Source organism: Magallana gigas, chromosome 9 (assembly GCF_963853765.1).
Source record: "Magallana gigas chromosome 9, xbMagGiga1.1, whole genome shotgun sequence".
Taxonomy (NCBI): domain Eukaryota; kingdom Metazoa; phylum Mollusca; class Bivalvia; order Ostreida; family Ostreidae; genus Magallana; species Magallana gigas.
The window spans coordinates 37,823,404-37,844,519 of NC_088861.1; the positions used below are offsets into that span (position 1 = coordinate 37,823,404).

Below are 21,116 nucleotides of genomic sequence, written 5' to 3' on the forward strand. Positions count from 1 at the left end.
ACAATAAGAACGAAACGAGGGAATTTAAAAACCCTCAACCCGGTAGTAGAAATAAAAAGTTCACTTCTTGCCAAACCATTCGAAGATCGAAGTGAAAATTGAGATATACAACTCTATAAAATTCCAGCATTCAATGATTGTGTAAAATTAACAATGATTAAGTAAATAAACGAATGTGCTGCGGGATGGGATTTTTCCATGTAATATGGACGTTATTTCTACCTTTCCTATTTATATGTGTCTTATTCTCTACAAAATCGGGAACTGGTACGTATGAAATGAAAAAAAAATCTGTGTATATAAATGTGTGTTCTGTAAATATATATTTTAATTCTTCATGACCTTCAAATGATTTGTTCATTACACATATACTAAGCCGTCACGTGGAATTTTGTGATGTTCCGTAAAAATAAATCACCGTTATATATAATTAAATAAGAATTAAGAAAGGTCGATCTCTTGATAGATTTATATACTTATATCTGTAATTCTTTTATCCGAGTAAACAAAGAACCTTCTTATGTGTTTACATCAAAAGATTTTTTTGATACTATAAATACGCATGTGTGTGTGTGCTTTTTTATTTTTTACTCAATATGTTCTGAATTTTTCTGAATTTAGTTTTGCTGCAAATTTTGCTTTTATGATAAAAGTCTTTTTATGAATGTAACTGGATTAACCGCTAGTAATGATTCCAATCAAAACAAATCATTACGTTTTAAAAGAAGAAAATCTTGCGTAATTATGAAATATATAGCTATTCGTTATTTTTACGACTGTAAAGTGCCAATTTGAGCAAATCTGGGTCCTCTAAAACCTCTAAAATATGACGACAGATATTCACAAATTATGATAATTTTTTTTTATCAATTCAGAGGGAAATTAAATTGCAAATAATTACTTCATACGTAAAAAAATTCAGCTTAATATATTGATTTTAAATTAATGAAAACAGTAAAAACGATATCTATAAATCTTGATCAACAAAAATTTTGCAAACACCGCCATACATACACAGTTTTTGCGTAATAATAGTGTATTATGGACTTTTCAATATTTTTTGTATTATTATTTATTTTTTATATTTAATGAACATTGAAGTATTTTTGCATTTCTTTTTTTATTAATGTTCTAAGCAACCAAATCTCCACAAATTAATCACTTCCTGATTGACGGATTATAAATCTAGTTCAAAATCCATTTCCTGACAAGGTATAGATTTAATACGTTCTCACCTAATCTGTCAAACCGATCAGCAGGCTATTGTACATAACTCAATTCAGTTTGGTTGCTATATTTCATTCAAAGTTTTTTTTTAAAAATTGACTTTTAGATATCATATCAGTTTTTTTAACAAAAGAAAAAGAACGCTGATATAAATGATTAATAATATTTGCGAATGATTAATACAGAGATGCTACAACCAGAACACAAAAATACCGGTATGGGATTACCCTTTTTAGGAGTTCAGTTCACAAATTGGGTGTTTTTTGTTATTTTGATTTTGTTATATATATATTTTTTTTTGGGGGGGGGGGGGGTTGAAAGGATTTTAAAAGGGTTTCTGTCAACTAAATGTACTTTAAACTTTTACAAACAATAAACATTTTATGTATCTTTAAAATACATTCAATTTTAAGTAAATTTGTAGTTGAAAAATTTCACTTTCTTTTAGAGAATATATTCAGATTGCAACTATAGGACATGTGTAGATAGCTAGTACACAATTTACAACAATAGAATCACATTTACATTTCACCGACCCATTTGTCCCTTTGGTTTACCTTTTAGATTATATAATTAATGTTTACACAAGATAAGTCGCATGAAATGATTTAGACTTACACAAATATTTGGTGTTCTAGGTAGTTACAACAGCAGAGTGTCGTTGATGATTTTTCATTGAAATGTTTTCATTGACAGGCACATTTACATATTTGTTAATAATACTTTGAATATTTAAATGGGAGAACACCAGTCTACTTTTTTTACTAGTTAACACCCAATCTCCATCAAATTCCTCCGAACTTCAAACTTTATCTCCCCCCCCCCCCCCCCCCCCCGCCAACCCTTCCCCTCCGCGCCCGGTATCTGACCCCGCGTACAATTATTATTTGTAGTTTATTTAGGGTAAACAATTTTAAGCTAAATTAACCAAAATCATGGAGTTTTTATGAATTAACGGATGTTAAAACATTTATACTGTAGATTGATGAGATATGTATAAGAAAATTGCAAGAAAAAGGTTTATTTTAATTCATCATTCATCAATTGTTTGTTTACACAGCATGGTTTTATATTGTTCTTTGTCATTGTCTTGTATGAAATTAAATTTTAGAATCAATCCAAAACTCGTACTTAAGACTTAACTCTGTACTGCTTCATTTCAAAGGTATGTTTTTTATGTCTCTGGTATGACGTAATAGTCTGCATAAATATGAATTTTAAAGGGAGGAAAGGCCTTTAATAGATTGCATTTTATTTACCAGTTTATCTATTAATTCATTGATTGATCTGCTGAGTAATTTAAGAAATAGTCCACATAATTGTTGTACAATTTTATTCATTTCTTTCCTTGTAATCGTCATTGTAAAAAAAAAATACATCTTAACGATGACGCAATGATCCATGGAATCCTCCCTCCATTTCTTTTTACCCATTTGTCTGAAAGTCATGCACTCAACATTACTTGTCATCGTTTTGATGACAAGCCAAACCATATTTGAACGAACGCATGAGTAGTAAATGCCCGATTTAGCAAACATTCTAATGCGTTTTTGGCAAACAGAATAAAGTGCGGCGAAAGAAGAAATCGTTGCATATTATGCACACGGTTTGCACATATAAACTCATCTCTCAAGATAACTACTGCATGCAGTTGTGAACTAGCGAAAGAGGAGTAAAAATCAACTTTCATTTGTAATTTATTGCATGCAATTGTCTCGGATAAGGGGGTATTTTACATCTTGAAATAAAAGTACAGCATATTCCACAGTTCTGAAATGAATTATATACGGGTTTCTTTGACCATGAAATGCATTCTGAAAATTCTTGTAAAGGAAAGAGGAATAAACCCTTCGCGTTTCTAACTCGTATCAAATTAGACATCGAGACTGTGAAAGGAGAAATGTGTTTCTACGTACATGTATCTACTTTAATTTCTAAGTAAATTTTATTATCTTCACGAATTTCTAATTTTGAACCGTTTATTATCCTGCAGGCATGTTCACGAAGCTATCTTAGGACTATGGTATGTCCTAAGTACATCTTAGGATACGTCTTAGTCTTAAGGATGACGTTTACTCAGAATGAAAAAAAATTCCACTGATGATAATGAAAAACCAACTATTGTGTGTTATAAACCTTTTATTGTAGTGTTATTTTTCATTTTCAAAAAAGTAGGTCAATGACCTACTTTTTGAGTTAATGGCCATTGTATATTTTTGGAAAATTAAAGGAAAATCACTTAAAATTTTACACTATGATTGAGATTTTCTTAATTGTGAAAATAATACCAATTGCTAAACACTTTTGAAAATGAAATACAATTTATGAATGGCAGTGACACTAAATACATACAAAGCAGTAAGTTTTCCTTCACAATTTTTATAAATATTCCAGTCCGAATTTCCTCTATCACTTGTAACGTGTCTGCCTAAACACGCTAATAATTATAATGGGTCCCCTCAGATACCTTGCTGAGGTGTTTGATTTTTATGATAATTGTTTAAGATATATAATAATTTTCCTTATCGCTTGCCTAGCTTTTATTGATTCAAAACTCAATTAATTATAAATATTTGAATGTATGGGCCGTAGCCGCACTCTTTGCGTCGTTCCGACACACCCCGTCGCTTCTATCAGTCACTTCAAGCGACCCGTCGCTTATATCGGTCGCTTCAAACAACCCGTCGCTTCTGTCGGTCACTTCAAAGCAACCCCACGAAGCACCCTCGTAACTGATAACAAATGTCAACTCGCTGAATCTAAGCAACGCTCACGAAGACAAGTTGCTTCTATACGCCAGTATTATTGTTCTGCAAATCGCTGAGCAATATTGACTTACGAACAATAAGCTTACCTTGAAGTATTCACTTCAGCGTCTACACTGCGACTGACTGCTGACTCACGGCATCTCGTATTTATACCCTTTGATCACGTGATCTGAGATACTCGGAACAATCAAAGAATCGGGCGTTTGCGACTTCAGAGTGTCTCTCGGTACTCATCATCCATTTTCATTTACCATTTATGTTACATTACCCACGCCTCCTTCTCAAGCGTCCTCGCTTGAATCCAGGAATAAAAACAAACAAGCAGTGTGTACAATTTTTCTTATTTACAATGATCGTAGATTATTTTTAACAATATTTTTAAACAAAAAGTTTCCCACAACAAGAAATGGTTATCTACCATTTTCGAACAACAAACAGAGTGTCTCTACACCATGTTCAGGCTCTTTTTCTTCTCAATCACCTTTACTTTCACTCCATTCTCCCACTTGGTTGTTACTTTCTTCGTGGAGTGTACATACAAAATTGGCTCTGTTTGCACGGCTACATCCCTTGTAGATGGCTCCAGATTGCTACTTTCGTTACGAACTTTTTGATCTCGATTGGTTTCTTCGGATCTGCGACCAGTGAACAAGACAGGTTGAGTTTTCTTCCTCACTATTCTTCCGATTTCTAGTTCATTATCTTCATCTTTTGCCATTGACTCTTCCTCTTCATCTGTCCCACTACACGATCCCAATAGAACTTCTTCTAGGTTGCCAGGGTCTTGCGTTTCCCATTCACTCGGGCTGTCATCCTCTTCTAAACCTGGTGTAGTGAGTGTGGATTCGATCCTTTCTGGGGCTTTCTCTAAAGACTGAGAGGGACTTAACTTCTGCTTTTTCGCTGGTGGCGTTACTGTAGCTGGTTGAGCGTGTCTCTTCATGTGTTTCAGAAGATAGCTGTTCTTCTTAAAGCGAACTCCACACGTCAGACATTTGTGTTTTTGGCCTGAGCATAAGATAACATGATCTTGCCAAGGCTCGTTTACTGGCTTGTCACAGAAAGGACATCCTTCCTGTTGCTTCGCTTTAGTTAACTTGGTATTAGCCATGGGTTTGGTTCTGAAAGGATACAAAAACCAATTTAATATATTTACTAGTCCGAGACATGAATACTCTTAACTCACAGGCATATAAAACAACAATTCAAAATTAATCAAAACCTAACACATAGTCTGACAAATAAGCAGGAGCGCGTCTGTTTCTAACAGATCGTTGCGGTAACTCTTGTTCAGCTTCAATATTAATTAAACCCAACTTGTTATCATTTTCATCATCTATCTGATCACCAGATTCTCTTTCATCGAAATTTGACTCTAACTTAGGGACCTCCTCTTCATTAGTCAAAATCTGAGACTTAACCAACCTCATTCTATCAACATGTATCACTTGAGGAGAACCTTTGCTTCCACACGAAACTTTGTACGTGCATTCCGAGCACTTTTCGAGGACCAAAAACGGGCCCTGCCAAAAGCTTGTTAGTTTTGGCGATGTACCTAATTTTCTTCGCGGAAAATAAACGTAAACTTTATCTCCGGGGGAAAATATCTGCCACTTTAACTTTCTGTCGTGGTAACGCTTCTGTCGCAACATTTCTGCTTTTGTGTTTTCTCGTACGATGCGATGAGCTTGCTCCAGTCTCTCTTGGAGCAACCACGCCCATCGATTTTGTGGAATAGGTTTTCGTTGCACTTCCATTTCGTATACGAGATCTAACGGGGTAGTTGCTTCTCTACCGAGCATAAGATAATTTGGACTGAACCCAGTAGTATCGTGAGGTATGGTAGCTGCTTGTCCCAATCGGTGTGATTTTGGTTTACACATGAACTTAGCATGGCCTCCAGAGTTCTGTTAAACCGTTCCACCATACCATCGGATTGTGGATGGTAAGGTGTAGTATGAGTTTTCTCTACTTGCAAAAGGTTGCATACCTCCTTAAACAGTTCACTCTCATACTGACGCCCTTGGTCCGAATGGATAGTGTATGGTACCCCCAATCTTACTATAACCTCCTCCACTATTATCTGGGCCACTGTTTTAGCCTCCATGTTCGGCATCGCGAAGCATTCGGTCCAACGAGTAAAATAATCGGATACCACGAGAATATACTTATTCCCTGAATCTGTCACGGGCAATTCACCCATTATGTCCGTTGCTAACCTATCCATTGGAAACCCACTCTGCACAATCTGCATCGGCGCTCTCTGTCCAGCGAACGAAGGTTTTCTTTTCCCACAAACCTCGCACCCGTTCACGTATCTTCGAACATCCTTGTTCAGGCCGGGCCAATAAAACTTACTTCGTATCCTAGCTATCGTTTTATTTATCCCCAAGTGACCCGCTGTTCTTTTGTCATGACAATCCAGCAAGATGCGCCTCCTTTCCGACATAGGTACAACAACTTGTAAATTCTCTAATCCTGTGTCCGTGTCTTTTACTCGTCTGCAAACCAAATTGTTCTCTATAGTAAGTATATCTAACTGTGACCATAGTGAGCGTAAAAATACGCTTTGACTAGAGATCTCGCGAAACTTTGGCTTCTTTTCCTTGCCCATCCATTCTTTGACTAATTTAAGCTCTTTGTCATTATCTTGTATTGTCTTTATGTAAGGTTCGTCAAAAGCGAATTCTTTATCATCGGCTTTTGCCCTTCGAACATGCGGCTCTTTGTCATCATCAATATCATAGCCGCATTGCCTACAGGGTAGACGACTTAAAGCGTCTGCGTTCAGATGTTGCTTTCCTGGTCTGTGTTGTATTTCCATATCGAAGGTAGACAACACTTCAAGCCACCGAGCTAATTGACCCTCGGGATTCTTGAAAGTAGTCAACCATCTTAATGAGCTATGATCTGTCCGCAGAATGAATTTCCTCCCATAGAGGTAATGCTTAAAATACTTTGTGAAATACACCACAGCCAGGAGTTCTTTCCTTGTCACGCAATATTGCCTTTCCGACTTTGATAGAACTTTGCTAGCATAAGCAATTACCCTCTCTTTACCTTCATGAACCTGTGATAACACAGCCCCCATTGCAAAATTACTTGCGTCGGTGTCCAATATAAACGACTTGTTAAAGTCGGGATGTGCAAGTACTGGGGCGCTTATCAGGGCGGTTTTCAATTGATCGAAGGCAGTTTGACAATCTGTACTCCATGTAAAAGAATCAGTGTTGTTCTTCTCTGTCAATTTGTGTAAGGGTTTTGCAATACCGGCAAAGTTTTTAACAAACTTCCTGTAATATCCGCATATGCCCAAGAATGAGCGAAGTTCGCTGACATTGGCTGGTGCTTTCATTGTTTTGATTACCTCTACTTTCTTGCTGTCTGTAGTTATTCCTTTGTCGGATATGACATGCCCAAGATATTCTACAGACCTAGAGAACAAAGAACACTTCTTCGCTTTCAATTTTAGTCCAGCGCCAGCCAACCGACCAAACACTTTTGAAAGATTCTCTACCATCTCTTCGAATGTTTTGCTGATGACCATAATATCATCTAAGTAAATCAAACAAATTTCCCAGTTCAACCCGGCAAGTACGGTTTCCATAAGCCTCTCGAATGTTGCTCCAGCATTGCAGAGACCAAACGGCATTACCCGAAATTGAAATAAACCTTTTCTTGTCGCGAAGGCTGTTTTCGGCTTATCCTCAGGCTCCATTTCTACTTGCCAGTAGCCCATGCACAAATCGAGAGTTGAAAACCATGACGCACCGCTCAGACTATCGAGCATGTCATCAATGCGCGGCAGAGGGTACGCATCTTTTAACGTTGCCGAATTTAAACGCCGGTAATCTACACAGAAGCGTGTAGAACCATCTTTCTTCTTGACAAGAACAACCCCAGAGGCCCAGGGACTCGAAGACGGCTCTATGACATTTCGCCGTAGCATATCGTCTACTAATTTATCTGCCTCTTCCCTCATGTGGACTGGGAGTCGCCTTGGTGGTTGCTTTATAGGACGAGCATCTCCAGTGTCAATTTTATGTTTGACTACGTTTGTTCTCCCGAGATCGTTATCTGAACTAGCAAACAAAAAGGCATAGTTCTCAATAAGCTTATCCACTGACTTTCTTTGCTCTTGATTCAACCTGTATTTCGTGACTTCACTCAGAGTTTCAAGTTCCCTTGACCAAGTCATTTGGTGGTCGGTCGCTTTTGTAGTCTCTAACACTTTTTCGACTGGACAAAGTTGTCCAATGTTAGTCCCTTTATAAATAGTTTGAGGATCTTGTGAAAGATTCATAAACCGAACAGGTACTCTAGTTTCACTGTTTACTAAAGTCCTCCCCACCAGACTTCTATTAGTCGTAATCAAACAGTCCTTTGGCTCTACGATCCCCAAACCACTGCAAAGGTTTACCCCATCTGGCACGCACACATCACAAGTTGTGATGATTTCACTTCTAGCTGGAACAACGAACGATTCTGAAGCAACAACTCTGTAACACCCTAGCGTACCTTCAAGCAACAACGAGTGTTTCTCTCTGCCGATGCTTAATACCTTCTTAGGTATATCTAACGAACATTTATGTTCAGTCATGAAATCTAAGCCAATGATTCCATCCACAGTAATGTCTGATATTACTATTTGTGAAAGATATTCCCTATCACCCAATTGAATATTGGTCACAATCTTTCCTAACACCCTCAAAGATCTGCCTTCAGCGGTCATAATATCTTGCTTTACTTTGTCTATAGCAAAGGTGCCATTTGATTGTTGAACTCTGTCGTAGGCTCTTTCCGAAAGCAAGGTAACAGTCGCTCCTGTATCTACCAACATTTTTATCTCAGTTCCGCCTATGCAGACAACGGCATACATTCCGGCCTCACTCGGTCTATTAAATGCCACTGAAGGTTGCTTAACTTCTTCCTCTGGTCTAGTTTTTGCTGCACTAACTGATGCAGGACGTGGCGCTTTAGGACCATAGTTGCTTTCTACTGGACGTTTTCTATTCTTTTGCTTTGATGGACATTGTCTGCTTATGTGTCCTTCTTCATGGCAATTGTAACATTTTATTGTTTTCGGCAAGTGTCTTTGCTTACTGCCATTTTGGGCTGATCTCCTTGAATCATCAGGCTTTCTCATTTCTCGTATTTCCGACTTAAGCTCATTCAAAGAGCTTTGTAAGCCTTTTAGACACTTCGTCAATTCATCGGTGTTGTCGGCATCATCATTTCTGGAGGAGTCACCATTAGCCATACGCAAGTGTGACTTCTGTTCTATTCTTCTGAAATCTGACTGTATGAAAGCCTCTAACTCTACTGCAAGCCTTATTGCATCGTTTAGACTCTGTGGTCTGGCCTGTTTGATTCTAAGGCGCATATCCGCATCCACCAAAGCATCAATGAATTGTTCCTTTGCGAGCGTTTCCCTCACGTCATTCGGTGCCGTTGGATAAGCTAAATGTGCCAATCTCCTTATTGTCTGGCCCAATTCTGGGAGCGTCTCTGTTGCTTTCTGTATACGTTCTCTCAATTGAACTCTATATAGCTCTGTTTGATTTGCAGGTGCAAAGCGATCCTCTAAAGCCCTTACGAGTTCATTGTAGTTTCTACCTAATTCGCCAGCAAGGTTGCCTAACACTCCCTGGGCGTTTCCTCTTAAGGACACTGCTAAGTAGAGACCTTTTTCCCTGTCTGTCCATCCATTCAAGGCTGCACACGCTTCAAAATGCGATTTGTAATCTAGCCACGAAGCGCTGCCATCAAATGTCGCTGGCTTTATATAGTTGGATGGCTTCTTAAAAGAAGTATCGGGGTTTTTATATCCTCCCTCATCTTTTTCTGTGGGCGCTTCAAGCGGCCGTTGTCGCCTGACAGTAATTCGCGGTTCATTTTCCCTTACTTCTATTCGATTCTTTTCACGGAACCTCGGCGATGCCGTAAAACTGAGATCCTCTTGATATTCAGGGTCATACATTTGGTTATATTCTCTTCTTTTGAATCTGATTTCTGTTGGACCTTCAGACATAATTCCAGAGTCGCTTTTCCGAACAGTTTGATGTGCTGGAGTCGAGGTCTGCTGTTTCATATCTTCTCTAAGTTTCATCGAGTGTTCAAACGTCGTCCTGTTAAGCTCCTCAAGCTCCGCTTCAATTCTCTGTATTTCCTCGGTAATATTATCCAATGCCATTCTTACAATAAAAACACGAGATTATTATTTAAAAACTTTAATGTACAAAAATCATACAATCAAACGTGGTCCCAACGTGGGCGCCAAATTTTGTAACGTGTCTGCCTAAACACGCTAATAATTATAATGGGTCCCCTCAGATACCTTGCTGAGGTGTTTGATTTTTATGATAATTGTTTAAGATATATAATAATTTTCCTTATCGCTTGCCTAGCTTTTATTGATTCAAAACTCAATTAATTATAAATATTTGAATGTATGGGCCGTAGCCGCACTCTTTGCGTCGTTCCGACACACCCCGTCGCTTCTATCAGTCACTTCAAGCGACCCGTCGCTTATATCGGTCGCTTCAAACAACCCGTCGCTTCTGTCGGTCACTTCAAAGCAACCCCACGAAGCACCCTCGTAACTGATAACAAATGTCAACTCGCTGAATCTAAGCAACGCTCACGAAGACAAGTTGCTTCTATACGCCAGTATTATTGTTCTGCAAATCGCTGAGCAATATTGACTTACGAACAATAAGCTTACCTTGAAGTATTCACTTCAGCGTCTACACTGCGACTGACTGCTGACTCACGGCATCTCGTATTTATACCCTTTGATCACGTGATCTGAGATACTCGGAACAATCAAAGAATCGGGCGTTTGCGACTTCAGAGTGTCTCTCGGTACTCATCATCCATTTTCATTTACCATTTATGTTACACACTTTTCAAATTCCTACCCATTTTTGATCCAATTTTACAAAAAATTGAATGATGATAATACAAAAACATTTATAGTATTAAACTACTTATATTGATCTTATACTGTTGGCATATAATTTACATGAGGTCAATGATCAAAATTTTGAGATATGGTGTCTTTTCTTGTTTTTAAGCATAATTCAATATTTTTTAAATTCATGCCATACGGTTATTATAATGAAAGTTAAAACTACCAGAAAATATGCAAAATTATATAGACTAAAATATAAAATATTAACTTTTAATATTAGAGTACTTCCAAAAATGTTTAAGCAGAAAACAAAATCTGCAAAATTTAGTCCGAATTTCCTCTGTTTGGCTAAAAGTCTTTTTTTGTTTTGGCATAATTCCATAATGTAGTAGAAATATCGAATGTTATGTCAATAATAATTCATTTCACGGATACTTTTTGTGTTTAGAACAAATTTTACTCATGACATTGAACTTTATAACAATCCGAATTCGAGAACTCAAACCCTGAGTAAACAACACCCTTAAGTCTGTTTCTCGAAGCTCTCCTAAATTTAGGAAACGTCATAACTTTGTCCTAACTTTAGGACATCTCTTACCTTGTCCTAAGACCATCCTTAGGCTGTATAATAACGTTTTGGGGGATATCGGGGTTGTTGTGAAGCTTTTTCCTAAGACTGATAGAATAAAGCAATATTTTCTACAGTTCCAGCATTTCCAACAAACATCTAATTCCTAATCCTGGAGGAGGGAGGTGGGGGGGGGGGGCGGGGGGGGGGGCGCATGGTCATTAATTTTATCATGTACGTTCATTTTATCAATAAAAATTGGAGAGGGACCCTGTTTTTTGGTTGTTGATATTTTTAACTATTTATATGTTGTTTTTGTTCACTAAAATACATTTAAGTAAATGTAAATTTTTTAAAATGTATACGTTAAAATTACTAGTTTTAGGCCTATTGTGTTACATGTAACTACCGCCACGTTTTCTCTGGCAACATGTTTGATGATTTATCCCTGCACAAGTCTCTCAAATTCGATTTTTATGAATAAATGTCAAAAATAAGAATGGCTGTAGAAGGTTAGGACATACTAACTTAAGATGTTCCTAAGTTACCGTCGAGCTACATCTTAAGACGTGTCCTAAGTTGATCTTAGGATGTTCCTAACTTTTTCCTAAGTCATATCTTAGGAACACACTTAGGTCATATCTTAGGAAACTTTCGTGAACATGCCTGCTGGTCGTCAAAGTTCGAGGTCAATCACATTATTTCTTTAACAGGTTTCTTTTATTAATTTGTTTATTGTCGATTTCTTAAAATTCGTGGATTATGCGAACAAGCGATTTCTTTTGTTGAATTTTGCGAATTGTTGACTTTTCTCTTTTATTTCGCGAGGTGTAGATTTCTTTGTTGAATTTCGTTAATAGCAAGTTAATTTGTTTTATTTCACGAATAGTCGATAATTATTTGATGAATTTGCGAATAGTCTTTAATCTTTTGTATGATCATTCATTATTGCTTGTCGGATTCGATGAAACAAATTGACCGTGTCAATAAAATTGGAAGGACATTGATCTTATGCAATCAAGAAAAACTAAAAAATCTTCGAAAATTATTTGACCACAAGTGATATACATGTAGACATGCATTTTATGTTTTTACAAATCAACACCACCTCAACGCGCATCAATCCAATTTATTTAGTTGAATTAAAATTATTGAAAACTGAAAACAGTTTTCCTCATCCTTATTATCTTGTCGTACACAAGATTTCTGACGATCCAGAAATATAAATAAACAAATGAAATATATTGATAATCTATGCGCGGATCTAGAGGAAGGGTGGGGGGGGGGCTGTAAAATTTAAATTTCTTTAAATTACATAATAAAATTGCCAAAAATATGCCTCGGAACCCCTCCCCCCGTCAAACTCAAAGAACCGCCGGACCCCCCCCCCCCCCGGAAAAATTTTCTGGATTCGCGCAAGCAATCCATGCCAAAATTATATCTATGAATTAATTTGAATTGAATGCATAACAGAAAAAAAGAGTGAATTATAGGAATGCCTCTTATCAATTATTTTTAATCCTTATTGATTGAACAGAAAAAAACTGAATTTAAATTCAGCAAAAATCCCCTTTTCTTCTATTTAGTATGTCTGAGATTATTTCCTTTTTCATTTGGAAAAATAAAAAGTCAACACCAATTTAGATTAAATGCATGTCATAAATATAATATGTTCATCAAATAATCTTTATTTTGTAGCAATCAAGCCGCTGGAACAAGTGTTTGAGGCCTGCTACGGAGTGACGGCTGACGACTTTTTGGAGCCGGTGTGTAATATCAGTGAAGTTCTGTATATAAGGGACGTATTTACTTACGCCAAGCCGCGTTCCTACGGATGCCCACAAGAATCGACGCCGACCAATCGGAACGACTCATTCTGTTGTCGCTATAACAACGACACCACAGACTGCGGTTGGCGCTATTATGGCGAATCTTATAAAGGCGTTCATTATACGAACTGTGTGGGAAGGTTGAAGTGCACCATTCAGGTGGCGTGGAATAGAACGGAACTGAACTGCGATCCGCACATTTACATGTCCAAAAGTAACTTCATGAGGCAGTTTTACCATTGTATAAAAAGTAAGAATGATACTTTACTTTCAAGTCATATTTTATAATCTGTTTTCACGGACGTCCGCGCTGAATAGCAGTCACATTACCGTACCTGACGTCAAATGTTATGAGTGCTGTAATTGGAAATAACGAAAGCTTTTAACATTTACTTCGAATCTCACTAGCTATTATAATATATACCCCTGTCTTGATAAACAAAGACTGTTGGTACGTCTAGAACGATACCTTAGTGTGATGTTTACAGCAAGCAATTATCATGTAAGGTCTGTTTAACTAAACTTGTGATTTATTGCAAGTTCAATAAAACGAAGGTAAACTTGTCAATGCGTCTTGAAATCGAATGCACATCATTTTAACACGTTTGATTTAGAGGTATTCCCTAACTAAAATTATTTCAGAAAAAAATAAACACTATACGAGTACTCTGAACCAAAGTTTCACGTGTTTACCTAGAATAATGTATTTACTACTAGTACATGTATATTAAATAAGCACATTCATGTTTATTTTGTCGTCGGGGTGACTGATTTCCATTTAACTTTCAAATAGTTAGGAACGATGGATTGACCTTGACCTCTGATTGCGACCCAAGACCTTGACCTTTAAAAAACATCACAAACACTCCCGGTTAGGTTGAATTTCGCTCAGAACTTTTGAAACGACGTCAAATTTATGGAAGAGAAAAGCTATATCAAAATAACGTTTCCTTCGGATTGCTTGATTTTCAAAACAATGTCGAGGACAAAATAACAGCAAATTTTAAGTGAGTGCTATCTGTCTTAGAGAGAGTGCAGACAGTGACAGACATCAATATTTCAACGCCCTGGCTGGTTTCTCAATGATCATTTTGGCCATAATTTATTAAGTGTTTTTCTTTATCAATCACAAAAAATTGCAGCTCATTTCAATTATAAGCAAGCGCAGAAAAATACCAATTTAATGTTTTGACGTTTTGTCATCATGGGTGATTGATTTCAATCATTGTTGTCTTATTTTATCTGTTTATTTTAATGAAAAATTAAGAAATGTTTAAAATTTGACATTATTTGATTTCCTTTTTTTTCTTAATTATTCTATTTATCAGGGTGAACTCTTAGAAGTTTGAGATAACTCCATAAATAACCAACAATCCAAACCGAAATACTGTATACAGGGTTATTTTTGTCCCGTGTTATTTTCGCCCTTTTTCAATTGCAAACGGTTTCGCCTCGTCTTGAATTCGTCCAGATGCAGTTATGTTAACAAAGATATTTTTTTGCAATATAGAATTCGCCCAGTCTTAAATTCGCCCTCTGACAATGAGGGCGAAAGAAGCGAAAATAAAGCGAATATTTCCCTGTATACAGTAAACACCTACTCAAATACACAGTTGTCTTTCTCATGCCTCTTTAGAGTTATTAAGGCCAAGATGGTACCTATAGGTTTATAAAATTAAAGATATAAATTATTTCAATGATGCTTTATAACAATACCTTTGTTAGCTAGGGTCTATCGTGGCTATAACGTTTAGTAAACATATTAGAAAGTCATGTTTTAAATTCTGATTTTCTATAACAAAAGAAAAGAACGATATAAGTGTCAAATCTAGAACTTTTATAACCAATGAAAAAAATTTAGAATGCGTACAATTTCTCCGACAAATGTCTTTAAAATAGGTGTCAGGATTACTTTTCTCATGATTTGATAGAGAATGTCAGAAAATTGTTTCATTTTCTGGCATAATTTCATTAAAGCCGAAAGGTATGGCGTCACAATGGTTCCAAAACAATATTGAGAGCGACAGCTGATCTTTTTTTTTCGTCGAAGTTTATATCTTCAACGATTGATATGAATCTTGTGTTTCAGCTTCCTTGATATCGGACATTTGCACATCTTCAACAAAAACAGGAAATGAATTATATGTATGGAATGATGGGTATCCAGACACTAGTGGCGACTGCGCAACTTCCTCCGGATGTGCCTGTTCCGTTTCTGCTACCAAAGGTTCAACTATCCAGGTGGACCTCTTAGATCTCCGTTTGTATGAAGATGGCGTCGGCACGTGTTACCAGCGGCTAGTAATATCTGAAGGAGGAGTGGACACATCCATTGATTGTGATAAAAAGAACGAATTCGCTTTGACGCCCATCTACACGAGCCAGTCAGATTCTTTCGACATTCGATTTGACAACACACATTCAGGACAAAGTGGAAACTTTTGGATAGCATTGCGAGGTAATATATATTTACAATGTACATGTGTACATGTATTAACTATGTCTAGTCATTTCCCAAAATTTAACAAAAATTTTGCAAATTAGTATTTCCCTTAACGCTATTAAAGAGCAGAGCAGGTAATTAGTATATCTGTTTAAACTGTTTTAACAGATAAAGAAATCATACTTGATTGTGATCATAGCATGCAAATCATAAGATTTGAATATGTTGCGTTACCAACCGAGTTTATTTAAACAATAAAATGCCTTCTTTGGTGAATTAGTTGGGATATGAAGGTACTGACATTGCAAATAAAATAAATAACACGCGTTAGCGGGTTATGTAAATTTTTTCTGCAATGATCGCTACCTTCATTTCCCGAATGAATCACCAAAGAAGGCATTTTATTGTTAATATTAAATCTTTCTTTTAACTAATAATGAATTGATTATGAAAAGTAAGAACAATTCACTAAATTACTGTTAATGTACATAAGTATGTAAGCTAAATGAAACAGCCAAATCGGCTCCTGTGAGACTTTGAGTCTGACATCATCATGATTATTTCGTGCAGTTCGTGAGTTTTCTAAGGTCGCTGTAGGTTTCGACCAATCGATAAACAGGGCGTGCAAATTTCAGTCCTGTCACTTTCTTGTCAGTTTAAGCCGTTGTAGATTTTGACCAATCGATAAACGAGGCGTGTAGATTTCATATAAAACTATGAATTAACTATAATTTTCCGTAAGAAATAGAGGGAATATACTTGGTAGATGTAAATATATTCCTATAAACTTTTAAACTCTCCTATTTTTTTTCTTAATATTTATCATAATAAGTGTATATGTTTTATGTTTGAATACCGAAATGTCCCACACTCTTTTCAGCGATAGACAGTACTGCAACTCTGACCTTGACCTGTGGGAATTCCTCCGCCGTGTATTCCTGTGGGGAATCCCTTCCAACTACACCAGCACCAACCATCGTGACGTCACCATCAAATAGTTCTTCCACTTCAACAAATAGTTCCTCATCTTCATCAAATAGTTCTACTACGTCATCTTCTACCTTGGTTGTCTTAACGACAGATTTGACGTCATCAGTTACGGCGTCATTGTCTGCTGCTGCAAGCCAGTCCAAAGCTGATGGTATTTTTTTTTCAGTAGAAAATATTTATTGCTTCTGATAGCACAATCATGACTCAAAAGTAAACAGAAACATGGATTCTGAGGAAATTGCTTACAGTTTTTATTATAGATATTTTTTAGCTCAAACATCCTGTTTTACTACTTGTATGTGGACATTGAGTGCAACAAAGATGGAATAAGCATTGCTTCTAACGTTATGCCATCAAGATATAATTTAATTTTTCCAAAATAAAAAAAATAAAACATGAATGTAGATCAGGAACTTTAGGACATTACGAAGTAACTCATCCAACCTGGTATTTTTGCATCCATAAAATCAATTAAAAACATGTATAAAGCATGATTGGATGATGAAAATATAGATATTACAAGCATAAAATCAACTACATGTACTTTAAAAGTGGCTATTTACGCGGTCTTTGTTTCTAACATCATGAGTTCGGATATTTTGATGTTTTAATTCAAAATTTCTACATATTGTAGTGAGCCAATATGTCAATTCTGATTTATTTTAAATAATAGTAACCAAGAACGCTGACTTTTTCCCCTATCCCATATCCATATAAATATGAATACATGTAATCTATTTAGTATATATCTTACGCCAAATAATAATTTATATTTATATATGGCTTTTATCAGACCTATACTGGAATATGGTGATGTTGTGTGGGGCAACTGTACCAAAACAAACTCCGAATTGCTTGAAAAAGTACAAATTGAAGCAGCCAGAATAATAACAGGGTTGAGAGTTAACTCATCTAGAAGTATCTTATATAGCGAACTTGGCTGGGAAACCCTTCAATCTCGAAGTTATAAACATAAGCTTATTCTTTTCTACAAAATCATTCATGGTTTAGCACCGCAGTACTTGTTAGACTTAATTCAACCATACTTTCCAACTGAACATGCATATATAATCTTAGGTCTAATGGCAATTTTTACTCTCTGCCACTATGTCGGACTACTTCTTATTACAATAGCTTTATTCCATCTACAATTAAATTATGGAATAATCTTGATGCAGAAATAAAACATTCATCATCTTTGTCTATTTTTAAGTCAAAACTCAAAAACCAAAATATATCCAAAACTTGCAAACACTACAGCTTTGGCAATAGGAAAGAAAATATTATTTTATGTCAATTACGGAATAAAGCTAGCAATTTAAATGTTCATTTATTTAAGGATTTTTTAATTGCTGATAGTCGATGTACAAACTGTGGGTCTGAATCTGAAGGTAATATACATTTTTTTCTTGGGTGTCCAAGATACACTCAACAAAGAGTTAAACTTTTTAATCAATTTAATGACATTAGTGTCCATTTTCATATTAACAATATTCTTTATGGTAGTTCTTACTTTTCATACAACTTAAATTGTAAAATTGTTTCTTATATTCATAGTTATATTATAGCTTCTAAGCGTTTTTGATTTTTTTTTCAAGCGGGCTGGATCATGACACCAATATTCTATGTATGTCTGTCGGTATGAATAAATGAGGTGATGGGTTTATAAATGTAGGAATGAATGTGTTCATGTATATGCTAAACAACAAGTTAATTTATCATCATATGACAAAAGTCAAGCTTATTGTTTATTATCCAATTATCCTTTGTCTTGTATACAAATATATCAATAATATACCACTCTGTAAACTGGTAAATTATACTCTATACTATATACTATGATTTTTTATAACACCACTTCTTGACTTTGTATTTTGGAGAGGGTTTATATATAGGCTTTGCCCGTTGCCTAATCCATTTGATTACTCAATAAGATATGTTTAAATTAAAGAAGATAATAATTTTATTTTGAATAACTCCTCTTACTGAATGGGCATTTTAACATTCGGTAACAAATTATATACATGTACAAATCTGTAAAACAACCTTAATTAAAAGGTTAATTGGTTCCGAAACATGCATTTTACTCAGAGAAACAATGCGTTGGTATGAAACCTACACCAAAATGATATACATGTACGTACATGTAAATTAGATTGATATCCACATATTTTTATCAATAGAGAAACCAAATTCTTGCTATTTGCAGCTTCTTTTTTGCTAACTAACATAAAGAAAATTGACACAAATAATCAGCTGTAATTGTTGGAAAATTCTGTGTTTTGTTTCAAAAAATAAAATGGCTAAAATGAAAATAGTAATCACGATTCAATATCAAGTTTGATTGGTCAAATATTATCATATTATCAATATAAATGGTAAACAATAAATTTTGCATATAAAACCAATAAATATTTAATCGTTAAACGCTCCGCATACACGCATACATTTAAATGTACATATTGAAGAAAAATGTTTCCCCGACAGTTCAGTGGTATATTTGAGTATTATCTTGTTTGTTTTAATGCATTTGCTCAATACAACAAAACTTAATATTTTTCAAATTAAATTTACAAGAAGCGAAATTAAATGGTTAAAAAAAAAGTGATTACAGTAAATAAAAAGATGTTGATTACGCTCTCAAAAGGAGTTTTTGTTAGTTTTCCCTTCATTAAAGTCTTCTGCTGTTTCATTTTCTATTCCTCGAACAATTCTCAAACATCACTCAATCAATCGGATTTTCCAATCAATCAATCATTCAGCTGATTTTTATTTGTAGACATATCTACCTACTAACTCGATTTCTGACTTTCAAATCATAGTTGCATTGTAAATTTAGGCATTAAGAATGCCCAAGTAAACCACTAAAAATGGAAAGAAATCGAGAGATGTAAGATTAATTTGTGACCATGCCCCTTTAATTAATAAATTATCTATCGGATAGTTATCTTTTTCATTAATTAACAAAATATATGAATACCTTTTTTTTTTTAAAAAAATCTAGAATAAACTAAAGTTTTTTTGTTTTTTTTCAAAAGATGTTGGCTCTTCTTAAGTATTTACACCGACAATACTGTTGCATTTTTTCCAGATATACTTCATTGTGATCCTTACCTATTTTGTGTTTATGCATGACATTGTGTATATGCAAGTAATTATAACAAATATCTCATTAACCAGTGGTCTTGTTTTGAGAGTATGGTAATATTCTGGTATTTTATTAACAGAATCCGACAAGACCGCACTGATCGCCGGAACAGCCGGGGGAGCCCTGCTCCTCGCATTGCTGTCTCTGCTTGCTGGCTTTCTACGATACAGATTCCGGAAGGTAAGATTATATTTAATACTGTATATGTCTTTATTAAAATTTAGCACTATCCTTTTGATCTGACAATGATTAATAACGCATGTTCATATCGGCAAATATTGAGCATAGATAAAATAATCAATAGAGTTCTAAAAATGGTATTAGAATCAATAGATAAATTAACTTCCGGTGTGCCTTTTTAGAACATGTACTCGCATTAACATGAAGTCAGATACATTTATATCAAACAACACTGATTCTAAAAAAATATTATCTGTGTCTACCAGAATATAATCTAGTAACGTAAAAACGCTGATATTGATTTCAGGGATGTTTTTTTTTTCTTTTGCTAGAATAAAGTCAGTGCCGAAGATGAGTACACCAGCCATTTTGGAACCTTGAGCGACGCCAACAACGTCGCTCCTATTGGATACAGACAACTGACTGAGTGAAGCTATCAGTTAGTGGAAGATACTGTCACTGCTTCAATATCTATTTGATGATCTATTTTGTATTGAAATAAATGGGTTTTTTAAAAATATAATTATCGACATTTTATAAACATCGTCCATTGAGAGAGAGAGAGAGAGAGAGAGAGAGAGAGAGAGAGAGAGAGATTTTGACTTTACATGGTTATTTTGTTGTTGTTGTTGTTTGTTTTTTCTTGTTTTTTTTTTTGTTTGTTTGACATTTTGACTTTCATTCAACAATCAATGCACTGACAATACATTGTGTTTCAGAAAAAAAAACTGTGATATAGTTTACACGATTATATACCAATTATATGATAAAAATAATATACATATTTAGCAATTTATAAATTCGTATTTCGTGCGATCTTGCTCAATACATGTATCAACCCATATTGTTTTATTTGATATTTTCTGATATCCATTTCAGGTCCCTCTATATCCAGTATTCTTTTTAATTAATGTCAAATATCTTATTTTATTTATATCAATTCTTAATGCGTTTGTTTTGTATTTATTTCAACGTAAATCATCTTCCATACCACCCAGTGATATGCTTTATATTTCCATGTACTATATTTATGTGATCGTTTTAATAAAA

General features: G+C 35.3%; 1 protein-coding gene across 5 annotated transcripts; it reads left to right on the forward strand.

Annotated features, from left to right (window-relative positions):
• The first annotated feature begins 27 nt into the window (after window positions 1-27).
• On the forward strand, window positions 28-20,988 carry LOC105320254 (serine-rich adhesin for platelets). Of its 5 annotated transcripts, none has more exons than XM_066071205.1 (6): window positions 28-267; window positions 13,175-13,555; window positions 15,395-15,763; window positions 16,629-16,889; window positions 18,098-18,129; window positions 18,337-20,066. In XM_066071205.1, the coding sequence occupies exons 1-6, from the start codon at window positions 174-176 to the stop codon at window positions 18,349-18,351; spliced, it is 1,152 nt and encodes a 383-aa protein (XP_065927277.1). In that variant the 5' UTR covers window positions 28-173; the 3' UTR covers window positions 18,352-20,066. The 5 variants fall into 5 exon arrangements, with proteins under 5 accessions (XP_065927277.1, XP_034333164.2, XP_034333166.2 ...); XM_034477273.2 differs by having other exon boundaries at window positions 19,966-20,066; XM_034477275.2 differs by having other exon boundaries at window positions 29-267; window positions 18,078-18,129.
• Window positions 20,989-21,116: the final 128 nt, after the last annotated feature.

Coding starts and splice junctions, on each gene's coding strand:
- LOC105320254 (XM_011418115.4), top strand. CDS start 174: ATGTGCTGCGGGATGGGATTTTTCCATGTAATATGGACGTTATTTCTA. Junction 16,890..19,965: donor AAGCCAGTCCAAAGCTGATG/GTATTTTTTTTT, acceptor TTTTATTAACAG/AATCCGACAAGACCGCACTG. Junction 20,067..20,398: donor TACGATACAGATTCCGGAAG/GTAAGATTATAT, acceptor TTCTTTTGCTAG/AATAAAGTCAGTGCCGAAGA.